The sequence below is a fragment of the Zonotrichia albicollis genome, chromosome 33, assembly GCF_047830755.1.
Source record: "Zonotrichia albicollis isolate bZonAlb1 chromosome 33, bZonAlb1.hap1, whole genome shotgun sequence".
In the NCBI taxonomy this organism is placed as follows: Eukaryota; Metazoa; Chordata; class Aves; order Passeriformes; family Passerellidae; genus Zonotrichia; species Zonotrichia albicollis.
In genome coordinates, this window is record NC_133851.1 from 1,158,116 (window position 1) to 1,176,356 (window position 18,241).

An 18,241-nucleotide genomic window follows, 5' to 3' on the forward strand; every position below is an offset into this window, starting at 1 on the left:
GGCAGAGGGAGCATCTGCCCTCCCCAGCCCCTGGCTGTGTGTGTTTAACCCCCTGAGGGCTGGAAAAGCACACAAATAGGGTGGGAACAAAGTGTTTCCAGTCCATAACATTTCTACATTCAATTTTCCTCATTAGCGCCGAGGCTGGGTACTCTTTCCTCTCCTGTCAGTGTGGATATCAGAGGCAGGAAACAAAAAATACAATGGCAGACACGACTCCTAAAAAGTAAGTGCACATCCTTTGGCTCTGGGATTTATTGTCGGTCAGGAGCGAGCTGGTTTCTCCAGGCTTTCCCAGGCAGCACAGACCTCCTCGAGGACCACACGCTGGAATCCCCTCTACAGAAGGTGCGTGAGCAGCGTGTGCCCCAGGGCCAGCAGCACGGCGAGCGCGGTGCCCGGGGGGCTCCAGGCCTGGTTAATCAGCAGCAGTTTGGCTTTGATCCATTTGCGGTACTGGGACAGGCGCACGTAGATGCCGGGGTAGCGGGGGCGGCCGCAGCCCACGCCGAAGCTGGCGATGCCGACCAGGTAATACCTGTCCGTGTCCGCGTGGTAGCACACCAAGGGGCCCCCGCTGTCGCCCTGAAAGGAATGGTGTGGTGTGTTGCAATGTCCTGTTTTACCTTCTCCCTTCCCCCTCGTCCCTCGCTGAGTGTGCCCTGTCAATCAGGCTAACATACCAGCAAGGCGTCGTGTGATTGGTCCCTCAGTCCTGGGGGACATTGGCCCGTATAGGTGTCCCCAGTCCCTTGAGACCCTGCCCCTTCACCTGGTTGGTGGCTCACCTGTCCCCTCCCCTTCCCCTGCCTTGAGCTTAAAAGGTGAATCAGACCATGCGGCCTCCATTCTGTTGGAGGAATTGCCCCGGTACAGACCTCTGTACCCATGGAATAAACATCTGGATATAACCTTCCAGCAGAATCCACTCCTTCCTTCTCTTCACCATCGCCAGAAGCTCTCCCCTGAGGTAAACGGAGTCCTGACAAGCCTGGACTTGCCCCGCTGCACTCTCCAGCAGCCAAGGTATCTCTGGGGTAAAACACCACAGTGCTGCCTTTGGCCCAGCAGCGAGGGTCAGAACTGGCCCAGGCACCATCTAACTGGTTATATTGGGATTCATATTCCAATACCCTGTCAATCAGGCTAACATACCCGCAAGGCGTCGTGTGATTGGTCCCTCAGGCCTGGGGGACATTGGCCCGTATAGGTGTCCCCAGTCCCTTGAGACCCTGCCCCTTCACCTGGTTGGTGGCTCACCTGTCCCCTCCCCTTCCCCTGCCCTGAGCTTAAAAGGTGAATGAGACCATGCGGCCTCCATTCTGTTGGAGGAATTGCCCCGGCTCAGACCTCTGCACCCATGGAATAAACATCTGGCAACCCTCCAGCAGAATCCTCTCCTTCATCTCTTCACCATCGCCAGAAGCTCTCTCCTGAGGTAAACGGAGTCCTGACAAGCCTGGACTTGTGCCTGTGCCCGCTGCACTCTCCAGCAGCCAAGGTATCTCTGGGGTAAAACACCACAGTGCTGCCTTTGGCCCAGCAGCGAGGGTCAGAACTGGCCCAGGCACCATCTAACTGGTTATATTGGGATTCATATTCCAATACCCTGTCAATCAGGCTAACATACCAGCAAGGCGTCGTGTGATTGGTCCCTCAGGCCTGGGGGACATTGGCCCGTATAGGTGTCCCTGGTCCCTTGAGACCCTGCCCCTTCACCTGGTTGGTGGCTCACCTGTCCCCTCCCCTTCCCCTGCCCTGAGCTTAAAAGGTTAATGAGACCATGTGGCCTCCATTCTGTTGGAGGAATTGCCCCAGCTCAGACCTCTGCACCCATGGAATAAACATCTGGATATAACCTTCCGGCAGAATCCACTCCTTCCTTCTCTTCACCATCGCCAGAAGCTCTCCCCTGAGGTAAACGGAGTCCTGACAAGCCTGGACTTGCCCCGCTGCACTCTCAGCCAAGGTATCTCTGGGGTAAAGCACCACAGTGCTGCCTTTGGCCCAGCAGCGAGGGTCAGAACTGGCCCAGGCACCATCTAACTGGTTATATTGGGATTCATATTCCAATAAAGGAACACCACAAAAACCAGCAGCGTGTGAGGGTTTCCTGGAAGGAAACCCTTCAGGCAGTAATCAGCCTGATTTTTAGGTTTAGTTTAAGCAGCTCGGTTAACTGGACAGTCACAATGGCAGTAACGTGCAGTAGCATGTGGGCAACTCAAGGTCAGTCTGGTGCTGCTGGAAGGCAGAATCAGATCCCTGAGGCTGGAAAGGCCCTCAAGACCATCAAGTCTAAGCTGATCCCCATCTTGTCACCAGACCAGAATGCTGTCACCACATCCAGCTGTTCCTTGGACAGGGATGGGGAGCTCCACCACCTTCCAATGCCTGACCACTCTTTCCATGGAGAAATCCCTCCTGATTCTGACCAGAGCCCTGCACTGCTTCTGTTAACTGACTTAAAAGTAACCTGAGTATCTTTTAACTCAGATTCTGTTTGCTCTGTGCACCTTTTCATAAACCTAAACCTTCACTCCTCACTTAATTGTGGGATTTGTCCACACGGTGTGGGAGCTCCAAGAGGCACAGTGAGGAGCACACACCCTGAGTCTTGGCCGTGTCACCTGCTCAGGGAAAAGTGCTGAGGGAAGCAGGAAGTGGATCAGACAAAGCACTTAGGGTACATTATGGGGTTTCATTAGTAATGTCTCCGTATCCCAGCTGGTGCTGCAGCTTCTGCCAGTGCTTTGGACCTGGGAACTGGCTTTTCCGAGAAAGAGGCGGCGATTGCTCAGCACTTAAACAAAAATCACACCACATCCCTGAGCTGCTTCCTAGAGCCCTATCCCTGAGCCACATCCCTGAGCCTCATCTGTGTCCAGTCCTGAGCTTTATCTGTGTCCAGTCCTGAGCCTGATCCGTGTCCAGTCCTGAGCCTCATCTGTGTCCAGTCCTGAGCCTTATCCATGTCCAGTCCTGAGCCTTATCTGTGTCCAATCCTGAGCCTTATCTGTGTCCAGTCCTGAGCCTCATCTGTGTCCTGTCCTGAGCCTCATCTGTGTCCAGTCCTGAGCTTTATCTGTGTCCAGTCCTGAGCCTCATCTGTGTCCAGTGCTGAGCCTCATCTGTGTCCTGTCCTGAGCCTCATCTGTGTCCAGTCCTGAGCCTCATCCGTGTCCAGTCCTGAGCCTCATCTGTGTCCAGTCCTGAGCCTCATCTGTGTCCAGTCCTGAGCTTTATCTGTGTCCAGTCCTGAGCCTTATCCGTGTCCAGTCCTGAGCCTCATCTGTGTCCAGTGCTGAGCCTGATCTGTGTCCAGTCCTGAGCCTCATCTGTGTCCAGTTCTGAGCCTCATCTGTGTCCAGTTCTGAGCCTCATCTGTGTCCAGTGCTGAGCCTCATCCGTGTCCAGTGCTGCTCTCCAGCATAGGAACAGGTGAGACATACGTGTGCTTCACACACACTGTGTGGTACAGTGTCCAGTGTTTTGTCTCATATATAATTTACTGACACCCTTATGACATAAATGTCACGTTCTTTATCCTTCCGCTTTGTTCACCTATTCCTGTCATCCTTCCAATATCCCCAAATTCTTTGTGTACGTTTTTGCTCTGCAATCGCTGTCCCAACCCTTTTATGATGCTTATTTGCATTTGACATGTTTTCCAGTTACTATTTCTGCTGTTTTAATTAATCATGCTGCAAATCACGATGCTGCTGAGCCTCTGGCTTGGGAGTTCCACTGAGGCAGGTGGGGCACCACCTCCCCTCTCACCTGGCAGCTGTGGCACCACCTCCCTTCTCAGCTGATAGGTGGGGCACCACCTCCCTTCTCACCTGGCAGGACTGGCACACCCCCTCTCACCTGGCAGGTGTCGCACACCCCTCTCACCTGGCAGGTGTGGCACCACCTCCCCTCTCACCTGGCAGCTGTGGCACCACCTCCCCTCTCATCTGGCAGCTGTGGCACCACCTCCCTTCTCACCTGGCAGCTGTGGCACACTCCCCTCTCACCTGGCAGGTGTGGCACTCTCCTCTCCCCTCTCACCTGGCAGCTGTGGCACACCCCTCTCACCTGGCAGGTGTGGCACACCCCTCTCACCTGGCAGGTGTGGCACAACCCTCTCACCTGGCAGGACTGGCACTCCCCTCTCACCTGGCAGGACTGGCACACCCCTCTCACCTGGCAGGTGTGGCACAGTCCCCTCTCACCTGGCAGGTGTGGCACACCCCTCTCACCTGGCAGGACTGGCACTCCCCTCTCACCTGGCAGGTGTGGCACACCCCTCTCACCTGGCAGGACTGGCACTCCCCTCTCACCTGGCAGGACTGGCAGTCCCCTCTCACCTGGCAGGACTGGCACACTCCCCTCTCACCTGGCAGGACTGGCAGTCCCCTCTCACCTGGCAGGACTGGCACACTCCCCTCTCACCTGGCAGGACTGGCACTCCCCTCTCACCTGGCAGCTGTGGCACTCCCCTCTCACCTGGCAGGTGTGGTACACTCCCCTCTCACCTGGCAGGACTGGCACACCCCCTCTCACCTGGCAGGACTGGCACACCCCTCTCACCTGGCAGGTGTGGCACACCCCTCTTCCCTCTCACCTGGCAGGTGTGGCACACCCCTCTCACCTGGCAGGACTGGCACTCCCCTCTCACCTGGCAGGTGTGGCACTCCCCTCTCCCCTCTCACCTGGCAGGTGTGGCACACCCCTCTCACCTGGCAGGTGTGGCACACCTCTCTCACCTGGCAGGACTGGCACTCCCCTCTCACCTGGCAGGACTGGCACTCCCCTCTCACCTGGCAGCTGTCGGTGCCCCCGGCCCAGGCGCCAGCACACAGCGCTTTGTCGCTCATGAGCCCCGCGTAGCCCGCAGAGCTGTTGCACAGGCTGGAAGGGAGGATTGCCACGTGGGCTTCTTTTAGCACAGGGGAGATTTTACCTTGAAAGGAGACAGAATTCAGAAAGGTGAAATGTGCTGCGGTGGGGAGCGGTTTTACCACAGTAAAACTGTTTTTGGTTTTGTTGTTTTGCCAGCCTAGGTGTGTTCTGGACGTGTTTAGACATGGGTATGACACAGACCCTGCCTGTTGCCAATGGATTGGAATTTGAGTGGGTTAAAGGTTTGAAGACTTGGGTTGGATGTAGATTTTGCAATTCTTCCTCAGAAGAAGCATCAATGATAATATCCCTGCCTTGCTCAAAATGTCAGAGGTGACTTACCAAACAGGCTCATACAATCTCAGCTGACCCCAAAACTCCCACGCACCAGCTGGCATTGAATTTGTGCCCAGTGGGAGTAAAGAGAGAATTGGAGGGGGTGTAGTCATTCATAAATCCCACGGGAACCCCTCAGTTCTCAACGTGTGGCATCAGAATTGTTGCTTTTCAATATAATAGCTGTTTCCAGCAGCCCACGTTGACCTGCACCACAAATGGGGTGAGTTTATTTTCCTTTTTTTCATGTTATACTTGGAAGAAAGGCTGGGAAAATCTATTCCTGTGGTTACAGCTGTGTGGGTCTAACCTGCTTGTGATGGAAAACCCCTGAGAGCAAATCTCACTGCAGAGTTAAATGACATCGTGTGGGGAGACCATAACCTGAGCAAATCCAGTTAGAATCACAGAATGCTTTGGGTTGGGAGGAACCTTAAAGATCATCCAGTTCCAACGCCCTGCCATGGGCAGGGACACCTTCCACCATCCCAGGTTACTCCAAGCCCCATCCAGCTGACCCTGGACACTTCCAGGGTGCACTGGGCAATCTGTGCCAGGGCCTCCCCACCCTCACAGGGAAGAATTTCTTCCCAATATCTAATCTGAACCTGTCCTCCTTCAGTTTGGGACAAGGTTGGGAAAGGCCTCTCAGACCCAAGTGCGAGGAGAGTTTATAAACCCGAGGGTGGGAGCAGGAGAGGGTGGGAGCAGGAGGGTGCCGGCAGCGGCAGAGCCCAGTACCCTTCTCGCTGGTGCGTCCCCAGCCGCTGATGTAGCAGTCGGAGCTGTTCTCCAGCGGCGGCACCAGGGCGGCCGGCGCCAGGCACACGGGCTGGATGAAGAGGCTGTAGCGCACGGCCGACCGCAGCTCCAGCACGGCCACGTCGTTCTCGAAGGTTTCCCTCTTGAACTCCGAGTGCACGATGATCCTCCTGATCCTCCTCCGGGCCGTGTGCCGGCTGTGCTTGTGCAGGTTGTGCACGCCCAGGACGGCTCGCCAGGAGCACGGATCCCTGCCAGAGAATTCACAGCGTCTGACATCGCCTTCACCCTTTGCTTCCATAGAGCCCTGGGATCCTGGAAGGGGTGGGGTTGGATTGGATTGGATTGGATTGGATTGGATTGGATTGGATTGGATTGGATTGGATTGGATTGGAGGTACCTTAAAGCTCATCTTGAAGATGAGAATTCAGGCGGGTTTTACATCGCCTTCACCCTTTGCTTTCATAAAGTTCTGAGATCCTGGAAGGGGTTGGGTTGGATTGGATTGGATTGGACTGGATTGGATTGGAGGTACCTTAAAGCTCATCTTGAAGATGAGAATTCAGGCAGGTTTTACATCGCCTTCACCCTTTGCTTTCATAGAGCCCTGGGATCCTGGAAGGGGTTGGGTTGGATTGGATTGGATTGGATTGGATTGGATTGGATTGGATTGGAGACACCTTAAAGCTCATCTTGAAGATGAGAATTCAGGCGGGTTTTACATCGCCTTCACCCTTTGCTTTCATAAAGTTCTGGGATCCTGGAAGGGGTTGGGTTGGATTGGATTGGATTGGATTGGACTGGACTGGATTGGAGGTACCTTAAAGCTCATCTTGAAAATGAGAATTCAGGCGGGTTTTACATCGCCTTCACCCTTTGCTTTCATAGAGCCCTGGGATCCTGGAAGGGGTTGGGTTGGATTGGATTGGATTGGAGCTATAAAATTCAAATTAGCCTCCAAAGTTAAGGTAAAAATTAAATTGATAATTTCAAGAGAAATTATATTGCAAATAAATATTTGTTAAATGCAAACAAGAAGTCCTGATAAAGGACAAAATTTCAAGTTTTGCCGATTTTTACAGTTCACTTTCCCCCAGGTCATGGTTGAGTCAACAGTGGATGTTGACAGATGCAGATTGTGCAACTGTGGTAAAGGCTGGGAAAGAGACCAGTGCTGGGAGCTGAAATGCTCCAGAGTTGCTGTAAGTGCAGTTAAAAATCTGTTCTGAGGAGTTATTGCCACATTTTCAAAAAAAAAAAACCTTAAGTGGCAAATTGTTGGTTCTGATCAACAAAAAAAAAAAAAGGGAAATTGTGTTAAAACTGATGAATTGGAGCGTTTGTAATCTAAATATCAAAACATTTTGTGGTGAGGTTAACCAGAAAAATCAGAGCTCTGTGGAACAAAGCAACCCAAACTACTTTGGGGGAGTGGGCTGGGGAAGGGGGCAGAAAACCTGGCATGGGAGAGGATCAGTGCTGTGGCCAAGGTGAGGATCAGGCAGAGCTTGGACTTTTCAGTCAGTTCCTGGCTCTGGCTGTGCTCCATCCATTGCACACAGCACTGGAGGGGCCTCTCAGTGCCCAGCACAGGGGGACAATCCCTGCTCTGCTCCTTTGGCCACCCTGGGACACAGCTCAGGTGCCCTCGGCCTCCTTCTCCCTCCCCAGGGGGCTCAGCTGGGGTGCCCAGGGGGCTCAGATTTGGTGCCCAAGGGGCTCAGCCAGGGTGCCCAGGGGTTTCAGACATGGTACTCAGGGGGTTCAGCTGTGGTGCCCAGGGGTTCAGCCATGGTTGTCAAGGGGTTCAGATATGGTGCCCAGGGGGTTCAGCTGTGATGCCCAGGGGGTTCAGACATGGTGCCCAGGGGCTCAGCCATGTTACCCAGGGGGTTCAAATATGGTGTCCAGGGGGTTCAGACATGGTTCTCAGGGGGTGCAGCCATGGTTCTCAGGGTTCAGCCGTGGTACCCAGGGGTTCAGCCACGGTACCCAGGGGGTTCAGCCATGGTTCTCAGGGTTCAGCCATGGTGCCCAAGGGGCTCAGCCATGGTGCCAAGAGGGCTCAGCTGTGGTGCCCAGGGGGCTCAGCTGTGGTACCCAGAGGGTTCAGATACGGTTCTCAAGAGGTTCAGCCATGGTGCCCAAGGGGGCTCAGGTGTGGTACCCAGGGCGTTCAGCCATGCTGCCCAGGGGTCTCAGCTGTGGTACCCAGGGGGCTCAGATATGGTGCCCAAGGGACTCAGCCATGGTGCCCAGGGGTCTCAGCCACGGTACCCAGGGGGTTCAGGCATGGTTCTCAGGGTTCAGCCATGGTGCCAAGAGGGCTCAGCTGTGGTGCCCAGGGGTCTCAGCTGTGGTACCCAGAGGGTTCAGATATGGTACCCAGGGCATTCAGCCATGGTGCCCAGGGAGCTCAGCCACGGTACCCAGGGGGTTCAGGCATGGTTCTCAAGAGGTTCAGCCATGGTGCCCAGGGGGCTCAGGTGTGGTACCCAGGGCGTTCAGCCATAGTGCCCAGGGGTCTCAGCCACGGTACCCAGAGGGTTCAGATATGGTGCCCAAGGGACTCAGCCATGGTGCCCAGGGAGCTCAGCCACGGTACCCAGGGGGTTCAGGCATGGTTCTCAGGGGGTTCAGCCATGGTGCCCAGGGGTCACCCCGTACGTACATCCTGCCATCCACGCAGTGGCCGGCGGTCAGCACGGCTCTCCGGCCCAGCAGCACGCCGCCGCACAGGTGCACGAAGCGGACGCCGCCGCGCAGCACCTGCAGGCTCACCACCCACGGCCACGCGCCCTCCGGGGCCTCGTAGCCCCCCACGATCCAGGACACCACGCTCCGGGCCACCGCCAGCTGCTGCTGACACTCTGCAAAACACAACGGGCTCCTCAGAGAGCCTGAGGGGCGAAGCTCAGCTTTTGGGGCAGCGCTTGTGGCTGCTCTGGGTGTACGGGTTGGTCTTTTTTTATTCTGTTGTCTCTGGGTTTTTTATGGTTGGGTGTTTGGGGGTTTTGGTGGGTCTTTTCTGTTGCTGCTGGTGGCAGTTTTTGGTTTTGTTTTTTAATTTGTTTTGGGTTTGGATTTTTAAACCTCCAGCACAGGAAGGACATGGAGCTGTTGGAGATGAGGCCACCAGGTTGATTAGAGGGATGGAGCAGATCTGCAGTGAGGAAAGGCTGGGACAATTGGGATTGTTCAGCCTGGAGGAAAAAAGCTTCGGGCTGACTTAACTATGGCCTTCCAGTGCCTGAAGGAGCTGCAGGAGAGATGGAGAGAGAGCATATAAATGGGCCTGGAGTGCCAGGACAAGGGACAACTGCCAGAGGGAAGGTTAGAGGGATATTGGGAAGAAATTCCTCCCTGCCAGGGTGGGCAGGCCCTGGCACGGGGTGCCCAGAGAAGCTGTGGGTGCCCCTGGATCCCTGGCAGTGTTTAAGGCCAGGCTGGACAGGGCTGGGAGCACCGGGACAGGGGAAGGTGACCCTGCCATGGCACGGATGGCATTGGGTGGGCTGTAAGGTTTCCCCCTTCCAGCCAAAACCATTCCAGGGCTCTGTTCTGCAGGACTCGCTGCCTCACAGATCCCGGTGTCTGGGGATCCCAGTGCTTTCTCAGCCTATGTGAAATACGGCGTATTTATCTGACTAAGGTGTATTTCTGTTGTATAGATTTGCGGTTAAGCGTGGTCAGTTGCCGCTGCTTTACAAGAATTCACCGAATTTCTGTATAAACCAGAGACTCTTCCACCCCGCCTTGCCCCGCTCAGGCTCTTCCCCGCTCGCTGCCCCCGTCCCCGACCCCTCCGCCCCGGCCCGGCCCCGCTGGGTCCCGCTGGGTCCCGGTACCGTCCACAGGGTCTGTGGGGGCCGTCCCCGCGGGCAGGGGCCCCGCGAGCAGCAGCAGCAGCAGCGGCAGCGCGGGCCGCGCCCGCCGCATCGCCGGCGAGGGCCGAAGATGGCTGCGGGGCCTGAGGGGAGCCCCGCGGGGAACGGCCGGCCCTGGCACCGCCACCGGCACCGGCACCGCCACCGGGCCGTTGGGGCGGCGGGGACGGCGCGGGAGCGCGGACGGAGGAGCCGGTGAGGGGCGGGAGGGGCCGGCCTGGCCTCAGCGACCGCTGGCGGGGAGCCCTCAGCCGGGCAGTGGGTCAGGGGGTTCGCCCTCACCTGGGCACAGGGTCAGGGTTAGGATAAACTTCACCTGGGCACAGGGTCAGGGGGCTCAGCTTCAGCTGGGCACAGGGGCAGGGGACTCAGCTTCACCTGGGCACAGGGGCAGGGTTAGGATAAACTTCACCTGGGCCCATGGTGAGGGGGCTCACCCTCATCTGAGCAGAGGGTCAGGGAGCTCAGCTTCACCTCTGCAAAGAGTCAAGGTTTTCAGCCCTGAGCCAAGGGTCTCACCCTCGGCTGGACCACAGCTCAGGGGTCCCACCCTCGCCAGGGTCAGGGATCAAGGATCTCACCCTCAGCTGGGCCAAGGTTAAGGGGTCTCACCCTCACTGGACCAGGAGTCAGGTTTGGGGGTTCAGGTTCTGTCAGGTGGAACCATGAAGGGAGCGTGTGGAAGAGGCAGCAGGTAAGATGGAGCCCCAGTGACATGCCAGCTGGGGAGCACCTAAAGGATCCCTGTTACAGAGTCAACCAGCACAGACAGCAGTCCCCTTCCATTAATACATTTATTTCCTGCTTCCCCGGCTGGTTTTTATTGTCCTGGGATCCTCCCTGGCTGCCCTGGGTTCTAGCAAGGCAGGGTCAGCAGTGCCCAGGCTTCATTCGGGAAGGAAACTCAAGGTATACCAGGGGAGGTTTAATTAGATAAGAGGAAAGATTTCTCCATGGAAAGAGCTGTCAGGCCCTGGCACAGGCTGCCTGGGGCAGTGGTGGAGTGCCCATCCCTGGAAGTGTTCAAAAACCGTGGGTGTGGCATTGGGGACGTGGTTTAGTGGTGAACACGGTGCTGGTGCTGAGTTACTGTTGGACTGTGATCCAAAAGGGCTTTTCCAACTTGGTTTGATTGTGTGATTCAGAGACACTCAGGAAATTGACCCTCTCTTCTCGCCTGACAGTTTGGTTTCTGATTCAAGTGTTACTGATGTGGATACATGTGGAGGAGCCTGTGCTGTGCTGGGTGTGTGGGTCACAATGAGGAATTTTGGGGGACAGAGGTTACTTCACCCCGTAGCCCACGATGTGCGGCTCGATGGGCATCCAGGGCAACGCCACGCTGATGTGCTGTATCTTCAGCTCGGAGAACTTTGCCTCTTCCAGATTCTTCCACAGCTCTCTCGTGAGGCAGCATCCAGCAAAGACGAGTTTCCAAGTTGGGTAACAGACTTGCTGCCAAAAATACGTCCAGCTGGAATGCTCAGCGGCCACGTGCTCCAAGAAATAGAAAGCTCCTCCCTGGGAACACAGAGTCTTCTTACAGCGGGTGTGGGGGTCACACCGAGCGGCTCCCACTTCCCCCTCCTTCCCTTCTCCCTTTCCTTTTTCCCTTCCCTCCGTTAGCTGGAATTCATGAAAGAAGGAAAATGTCCAGAGATCCAAAATGCCCATTCAAAAAGCACAAAGGGCTGACTTATTTGATCCCTCTTTTATTCTAGCAACAGTTTGTTGTGGTTTTGTTTCAATTAGTTGCTAACATGACTGTTTTTTTGGAATTAAATGAACCATTCCGTAGTTGTATGAAAATGCTACTTTAAAGGCTGAAAGTCTGTTTTGAGCTCAAATCAACTCTTTTTCACTTGTTTATTGTTTGTCTGGATTGTTTTGGGGGGGTTTTAAATGGTTTTAGGGGGTCTTTTAATGGTTTTTGGAAGGTTTTTTTGGGGGTATTTTTGGTCTTTTCCCCCTTTCCTTGCTCATGGTACCTCTAGAGCAGAAGCTAAGGGTCATAAGAGGTTTTTTGCAGGTACTCACCGGCCGGAGCACTCGGAGCACTTCCCTCAGGGTGCTGCTGACGCTCTGCACCGAGCACAGCACCAGGGTGCAAACCACAGCGTCCACCGAGCCGCTGGGCACCTGCCCCAGGTCCTCGCCCGCAGCCACCAGGAACTGCTCGTAGTGCAGGTGCTGGTTCTTCTTCATGTTCCTGGAGAGGCCCTCCTGGAAGTTGGGGTTGATGTCGCTGCAGGTGACTTTGCAGCCCGCGGGGTAGAACTGGAAGTTGGAGCCGCTGCCGGTGCCGATCTCCAGCAGCCGCAGCTCCCCCGAGGGGCCCCTGAAGTCGGGCAGGTTGCGGAAGAGCTCCTGCTTGTGCTTCTTTGATTTCTTCTCGTGAGCTCCAGAAATCTTCTCTAAGAAGAAAGGAAAGAAGACCTTCTTGCAGAAAGGCTCCCAGATGCCCAGGAAGGACAGCAGGTAGATGGGCCAGGCCAGCAGCGCCAGGCCAGCACGGAGCAGGAGGGCGCTTGCAGTGGCCTCTGGCATTTTCAGCGTGGGCAGAGGAGCCGTGCAGAGCAGAACTGCTTCTCCTGTGAGGCAGAGCAGTCAGAGCTGCATTTGTGTCCTCTCAGGGTACATTCAGCTGCTTGGGTTGCTCTGGTGGACGCTTTTCTCCAGCTGATTTCTCAGTCCGGTCACAGGCAAGGACTGAGCAGTGCAGGTGCTGCCAAGCAGTGACCAGAGTCCAGGGGAGGAGCTGCCAGTTTGTTCCCAAGCCGGGACGAGCTGGGCAGCACAACTTGGTGTGCAACCCCAGGCAAAGTTCTGCAAGTGCCCTCCTTCAGTTCCGGGTACAGTCTCGTCTCTTAAAGCAGCCTGCGCTGCCCTCGAAGCTCAGCCGAGCTCTGGATCTCTGCAGGAATTTTGTCAGGGGTTTGATTAATGTTTCAGTTCAGAGTTGTTAGGGAGTTGAATTTCCAGCTGCTGGGAGCTGCTGGGTTTGCTCAGCAGCTCCGTGCTCTCTCTGAACAGCAGTTTTAAGTCTTTGCAGTTTGAGGACACCTTAAATCTTTTGGTGGGTGAGAACGGGCTCACAGTGATCCTCCAGACTGATGGGAATCATGGACAGAGATAAAACAATTTATTAACTCATTAGTTCTGCGTGCAGCATGTGGAGTTTGGGTTTTTATGTGGGTCGAATCAACACTGAGCACTCCACAAACACATTGTGGAAGACTTTGTCAGCTTTGCAGTTGACAGTTTTCCAAAGGGTTTGGTGGCAGCGTGGATCAGCCATTAACAGGTGACAGCTCTGCTCCTGGTGGCAGGAGGATCCAAGGTCCCTCATACCCTAGGGATGAGTGGTCCCTCATAACCTTGGAACAGTTCTGCTGGGGGTGTGTTGGAGTTTTGCTTTCCTGGGAAAGCCACCAGTGTGTCTCCACTTCCCTCTGGTGGCAATAAAGCAAATTAAAGCCAGCAGTAATTAGGTGCTTCATTAATGATCTCTGTTGTATCTTCATGCCTCCACCTTGTGGCAGCTACAAACAGATTGAGCAGTGGGAATCACTGAATCGTTTATGGAAAAGACCTCCAAGATGGAGTCCAAGCTTTGATTACTCTGTGGTGCACCAAATACAGGCAGTAATGGATACGGGGTGACGGTGATGATGGTGATGGGCACAGGGATGATGATGGACTCAGGGATGATGATGACAGTGGACACAGGGGTGATGATGATGATGATGGACACAGGGATGATTGTGATGGTGATGGACACAGACAGGGATGATGGTGGGTGATGGGCACAGGGATGATGATGATGGTGATGAACACAGGGATGCTGGTGATCTTGATGGACATAGGGATGCTGATGATGATGGTGGTGCTGGGCACAGGGATGATGGTGATGGGCACAGGGATGCTGATGGTGGTGATGGGCACAGGGATGCTGGTGATGGGCACAGGGATGATGGTGATGGGCACAGGGATGATGGTGATGGGCACAGGGATGCTGATGGTGGTGATGGGCACAGGGATGATGGTAATGGACACAGGGATGATGGTAATGGACACAGGGATGCTGGTGATGGACACAGGGATGCTGGTGATGGGCACAGGGATTGCTGGTGATGGGCACAGGGATTGCTGGTGGTGGTGATGGGCACAGGGATTGCTGCTGCTGCTGATGGACACGGATACCGATGATGATGATGGATATAGGGATGCTGGTGCTGGGCACAGGGATGCTGAGGATGGTGATGGGCACAGGGGTGCTGGTGATGGATACAGGGATGCTGCTGACGGCGGACACACGGGTACCGATGATGCTGAGCACGGACGCACGGGTACCAGTGATGCTGCCGATGGCACCCGGGTACCGGCGCTGCTGAGCACGAGCCCCCGGGTACCGGCGCTGCTGCCGGCGGACACAGCGGTACCAGTGATGCCGCCGGCGGACACACCGGTACCAGTGATGCTGCCGGCGGACACACACACCGGTACCAGTGATGCTGACTATGGACACACCGGTACCAGTGATGCTGCCGGCGGACACAGCGGTACCAGTGATGCTGCCGGCGGACACACACACCGGTACCGGCGCTGCTGCCGGCGGACACACCGGTACCAGTGATGCTGCCGGCGGGCCGGGCCCGGGGCTTCCCCGCTCCCCCCGCGCCGCTCGCGGTGCCTCCGGAGCGCCCCCCTGCGGCGCGCGCGGGGCGGGCGGGGGCCGGGCCGGCCGGGCGGGGGGAGCGCCGGGAGCGCACCAAGATGGCGACACCCGCAGTCCCTCCCGCAGCTCCCCCCGCGCCGCAGTCCGGCAGCGCCGCGCCGGGGCCGCGCTGAGCCCGCCCGACACGGTGAGTCGCAGCCCCCGAGACCCCCGCGGGCTCCAGCCGCGGCTCCCCTCGCTTGCTGTCCTGCTGGCTCCATCCCCCCCGTAGCCTTGGCACGGCTCCCCCGGGGGCTCTGCCGCAGAGCGCGGCCCGGAGAGCCCCGGGGACACCGGAGGCGGCTTGTGGGGCGGTGCGGCGGGGAGGGCCTGGGGAGCCCCCAGCCCCAAATCCGCCCCGTGACGGGGGTCCCGGAGCCGTGCCCCTTCTCAGCCATCCCCTCGGTGGATGCCCGGGCATCCCGCACCCAGGGACGGGGCTCCGGGGGCCGGTTCTGTGCCCACTCAGCGCTGCCCGCGGGGCTCCGGCACCGCTGCCCCGGCCGGGGAGGGTCCGTCCGCCGCAGCCCGAGGCCCCCGGCCCTGCGGGGAGTGGGGGGACGGTGCCGGGCCGGGATCAGCGTCCCCCGGCCGGCGGGCTGGCTCTGGGAAGGGGCAACCGCCCCCTGCGCCCACCCTGGAGCCGGAGCCCCGTCTGGGCCCCATCCTTCCATCCTTCCGTCTGTTCCTGCATCCCTCCCTGCATCCGTGCCTCCATCCCTCCTCCACCTGCCCTCCACCCCACAGCCTGGGGGGCTCACGGGACCCTCCTCCCACGCCCCAAATTCGGGGCCGCGCTCTGTGCATTGTAGGAAGGGAGAGCCCGAGTTCTCCTGGATGTCCCTTCCCCCTCGGCCCTCGCTGCAGCGCTGCTCTGTCCCTCCGCCACCCTCTGCTCCCACCGCTCGGCATGCAGAGCTTCCCCTCCCAGGGACGGGAGATTTTGGAGGACAGGAGGTTTTTTTTTTGGCGGGGGGAGATGGTCAGGGGGATGCTTGGGGCAGTGTTGGTGTTCCAGCTGACCCAGATGTTGGGTCAGCACCGTGGTTGTGCATCTTCCTTCCCTCTTCCCTTCCGCCACAGATTTTGGGGGGGATGGTGAGGGCAGATTTGGTTTATATTATTTTTTCCCCTTCCTGCTGGGAGGGAATTGCACATTCACGAGGTTTTTCTATTAAAAAATCTGGGTGTCTTCCTCCCCTCCCCCTGCGTTCTGGTGCAAACCGATGCCCAGCTGATGTGGGGGTGGGGACACCGGGAGCTGCTCCACGGCAGCGGCTGCGGATGATCCGGGGTGAAGTCGGAAAGTCTGGCAAGGGGAGCGAGCGTGTGCGAGGGGCAGCAGCTGCAGCCGGACCCTCGGGCCCTGGAGCTGAATTGTGGAGGGTGATCCCGGCTGTGGGAGGATCATCCCCGCCCGCCCCGTGCGGTGTCGCAGCGGCCGGCGGGAGCCCCCTGAGGGGCCGCGCAGGTGGGGCGGGCTCCGGCTGGGCTGGGGCCGCGTGTGCCCGGCTAACCCGGCCCTGGCACACTGCAGCATTCCGCCCGCACCGGGAGCCGTGACCGGGACGTCCTCTTTTCACACCGGGAGGCTTTAATTGTGAGGAACGGGGTGGGGGGGCGCGGGGTCCCTGTCCCCCTCTTTCCGCTGCCTTTAGAGGCGGAAAGGGAGGAAAGCGGGACCGCGGTGGTTTTATACAGAGGGATGGGGCCTGGAAATGGCCCTGTCCTCCTGTGTGGGTGATGGAGGTTCTGGGGAGCTCTGGGGTCGGTTCCTGCAGTGATGCTCGGGAACAGAAGGTGTGGGTGAGGCTGGAGGTGCCCATGGGACACTCCCTGTGCCCATGCCTGTCCCCTCGGGCCGTCACCGCCCTCTGCATCTCTTCAGGGCAGCCACATAAAGTTGCTGGAGCTGTTTAGGGTCTCTGCATAGCCCTGGGCGTGGGGAGTTGGTGGCTTTGGGAGTAACAAGCCCCTGCACTCCGTTGGGACCTTTCCCTGCTGGGTCTGTCCTAAGGCCTTCCATAGCCCCAGTACTCCCGTTTTCCACCCTTTGTGTGTTTAGAAAGTCCCTGTTCTTCACTTTGGTGTTTTATGTAAAACTAACAACGTGCCCAAAGGTTTCTTTGATCATCTTATCGTGTTCGGGTGCTTCTGCAGTGTTGTTCACTCAGGGTGGAGGACCTGGAGCCATCACAGATAATTTAATCAGTTATATAAGCTTGTATGTATGGCTTCGATGTAGATCATGGTATAGATACTGTGCTGCTCGGTGGAACAATTATAATCCTGTGGCTATTTGGTGGGAGGAGGTTTCTAATAGGCAGGAGGGCGAGCGATCACGTGCCTCGGGAAATGGAGCATGGCTGTGCCTTCATTCTGTTAAATAAAGCAGAAACAAAGTCAGCATTGAATGGAAATGAAGTAGCTTCAAACCATAAATCACAGCATCATCCTCCTCCCGTTTGGTGCCGTGTCTGTGCTTGGTGGTGGGGCTGCCCAAGTGAGTTTTTCATTAAAATGACCTGGTCTGGGTTTCCATCTGGATGTTGCTGTTTGTCAATGGCTCAGAGGTGGCCCCGGGGCTGTGTGGCCCCATGGGCCCCTGCTGTCACATGGTGGCCCTTGAGCATCGATCGCCTTCCCCAGGCTGCTGCAGCTCCATTGACATCGACAGGATCAATAATTTATTGTTGAGTTCAGAGCGATGGGCTGGCTTAGAGCTGGAGCAGTGAAACAACAGAACGAGTTGGGAACAAGCACAGGGGAGTAATTTCAGAGAGGAAAGGCGTGAGGTGGCTCGTGTTGGTGATGGTGGGGTGGAGAGCTGCTCCTTGTGGGACACTGGCTGGAATCTGGTGGGGTTCAGGAATGCTTGGGCTGCCCCTCTTGTGCCTCATTATCCCATTTCTGTGCAGAGGTGGAGAATTCAAGCAGGGAAGAAGTGGCTTCCTGCTGCAGGAGTGTATTACAAAACCTCCCTGCCATGAGCTCAGCTTCCAGCCTGCCTTTCAACACTTCACGTGTTCTTCTGGCTTAGGCAAAAATCTCTCCTTTTCAGGAGGGGTTTCTTCACAGAAAGAGTGGTCAGGCCTTGGAAGGGGCTGTGCAGAGATTGGTGGGGTCCCTGTCCCTGGAGGTGGCCAGAGAATGACTGGACATGGCACTGGGCGGGTGACACGGTGGGGATTGGTCACAGGATGGACTGGGAGGGCTTTTCCAGCCTCACTGGTTCTGGGATTCTGTCCTGAAATGCTGCTCCAATTGTTCTGCCTTCCCTTCCCTCAGCCTTGTCCTGTAGCTGTTATTCCTGCCTGATGGAGCACTCCAGAAAATGGGAGATTTTGAGGAGAATGAGCAGCCAAAGCTTGGACTTTGCTCCTTTCAAAATTCAGAGGTGTTGCCACCCTCTGAAATTCCCATTCCATGCTTCTTGCACTTCTGCCCCAGCCAGAAAGTGTGTGAGGAGTTTACAATGAACTCTGCTGAGAGGGGATTTGGGGAGGAATGTTTGTTGGGTACTGCATGACATTGCCGAATTGTCCAAAAAATGGTGTTAAAGTTACAGGAGTAGTTACACAGGTGGTCTTAAAGTTGTGGAAATAAACCTTTAATTGCTGGAGAGCTCTGCCCTGTTGGGTGAAATCAGGGG

At 56.7% G+C, this 18,241-nt stretch overlaps 3 protein-coding genes across 4 annotated transcripts in view; 1 reads left to right on the forward strand and 2 right to left on the reverse strand.

The window, feature by feature from the left end:
- Positions 1-42: 42 nt before the first annotated feature.
- Positions 43-10,502, reverse strand: TMPRSS12 (transmembrane serine protease 12). The gene is made up of 5 exons (XM_074530786.1): positions 9,834-10,502; positions 8,657-8,855; positions 5,965-6,236; positions 4,806-4,948; positions 43-585 (listed from the first exon to the last, which is right to left on the reverse strand). Exons 1-5 carry the CDS (start codon positions 9,922-9,924, stop codon positions 340-342), a joined length of 951 nt encoding a protein of 316 aa, XP_074386887.1. The 5' UTR covers positions 9,925-10,502; the 3' UTR covers positions 43-339.
- A 145-nt stretch (positions 10,503-10,647) lies between these two features.
- TMT1A (thiol methyltransferase 1A) lies at positions 10,648-12,733 on the reverse strand. Its single transcript, XM_014273630.3, has 2 exons — positions 11,910-12,733; positions 10,648-11,393 (listed from the first exon to the last, which is right to left on the reverse strand). Exons 1-2 carry the CDS (start codon positions 12,417-12,419, stop codon positions 11,157-11,159), a joined length of 747 nt encoding a protein of 248 aa, XP_014129105.2. The 5' UTR covers positions 12,420-12,733; the 3' UTR covers positions 10,648-11,156.
- A 1,844-nt stretch (positions 12,734-14,577) lies between these two features.
- SCN8A (sodium voltage-gated channel alpha subunit 8) overlaps positions 14,578-18,241 on the forward strand; it is a 63,786-nt gene continuing 60,122 nt past the window's right edge. For both annotated transcript variants that reach the window (XM_074530837.1, XM_074530839.1), the window contains exon 1: positions 14,578-14,737. The gene's annotated coding sequence lies outside the window, so the exon portion shown is untranslated. The remainder of the gene's footprint in view (positions 14,738-18,241) is intronic.

Excerpts from the sequence above, each read along its gene's own strand:
- TMPRSS12 (XM_074530786.1), bottom strand. The coding sequence starts at position 9,924 with ATGCGGCGGGCGCGGCCCGCGCTGCCGCTGCTGCTGCTGCTGCTCGCG. Across the intron at positions 4,949-5,964 it reads GGGACGCACCAGCGAGAAGG|GTAAAATCTCCCCTGTGCTA; the intron begins GTACTGGGCTCT and ends TCTCCTTTCAAG. Across the intron at positions 586-4,805 it reads GGGGCACCGACAGCTGCCAG|GGCGACAGCGGGGGCCCCTT; the intron begins GTGAGAGGGGAG and ends CATTCCTTTCAG.
- TMT1A (XM_014273630.3), bottom strand. The coding sequence starts at position 12,419 with ATGCCAGAGGCCACTGCAAGCGCCCTCCTGCTCCGTGCTGGCCTGGCG. Across the intron at positions 11,394-11,909 it reads TGCTCCGAGTGCTCCGGCCG|GGAGGAGCTTTCTATTTCTT; the intron begins GTGAGTACCTGC and ends CTGTGTTCCCAG.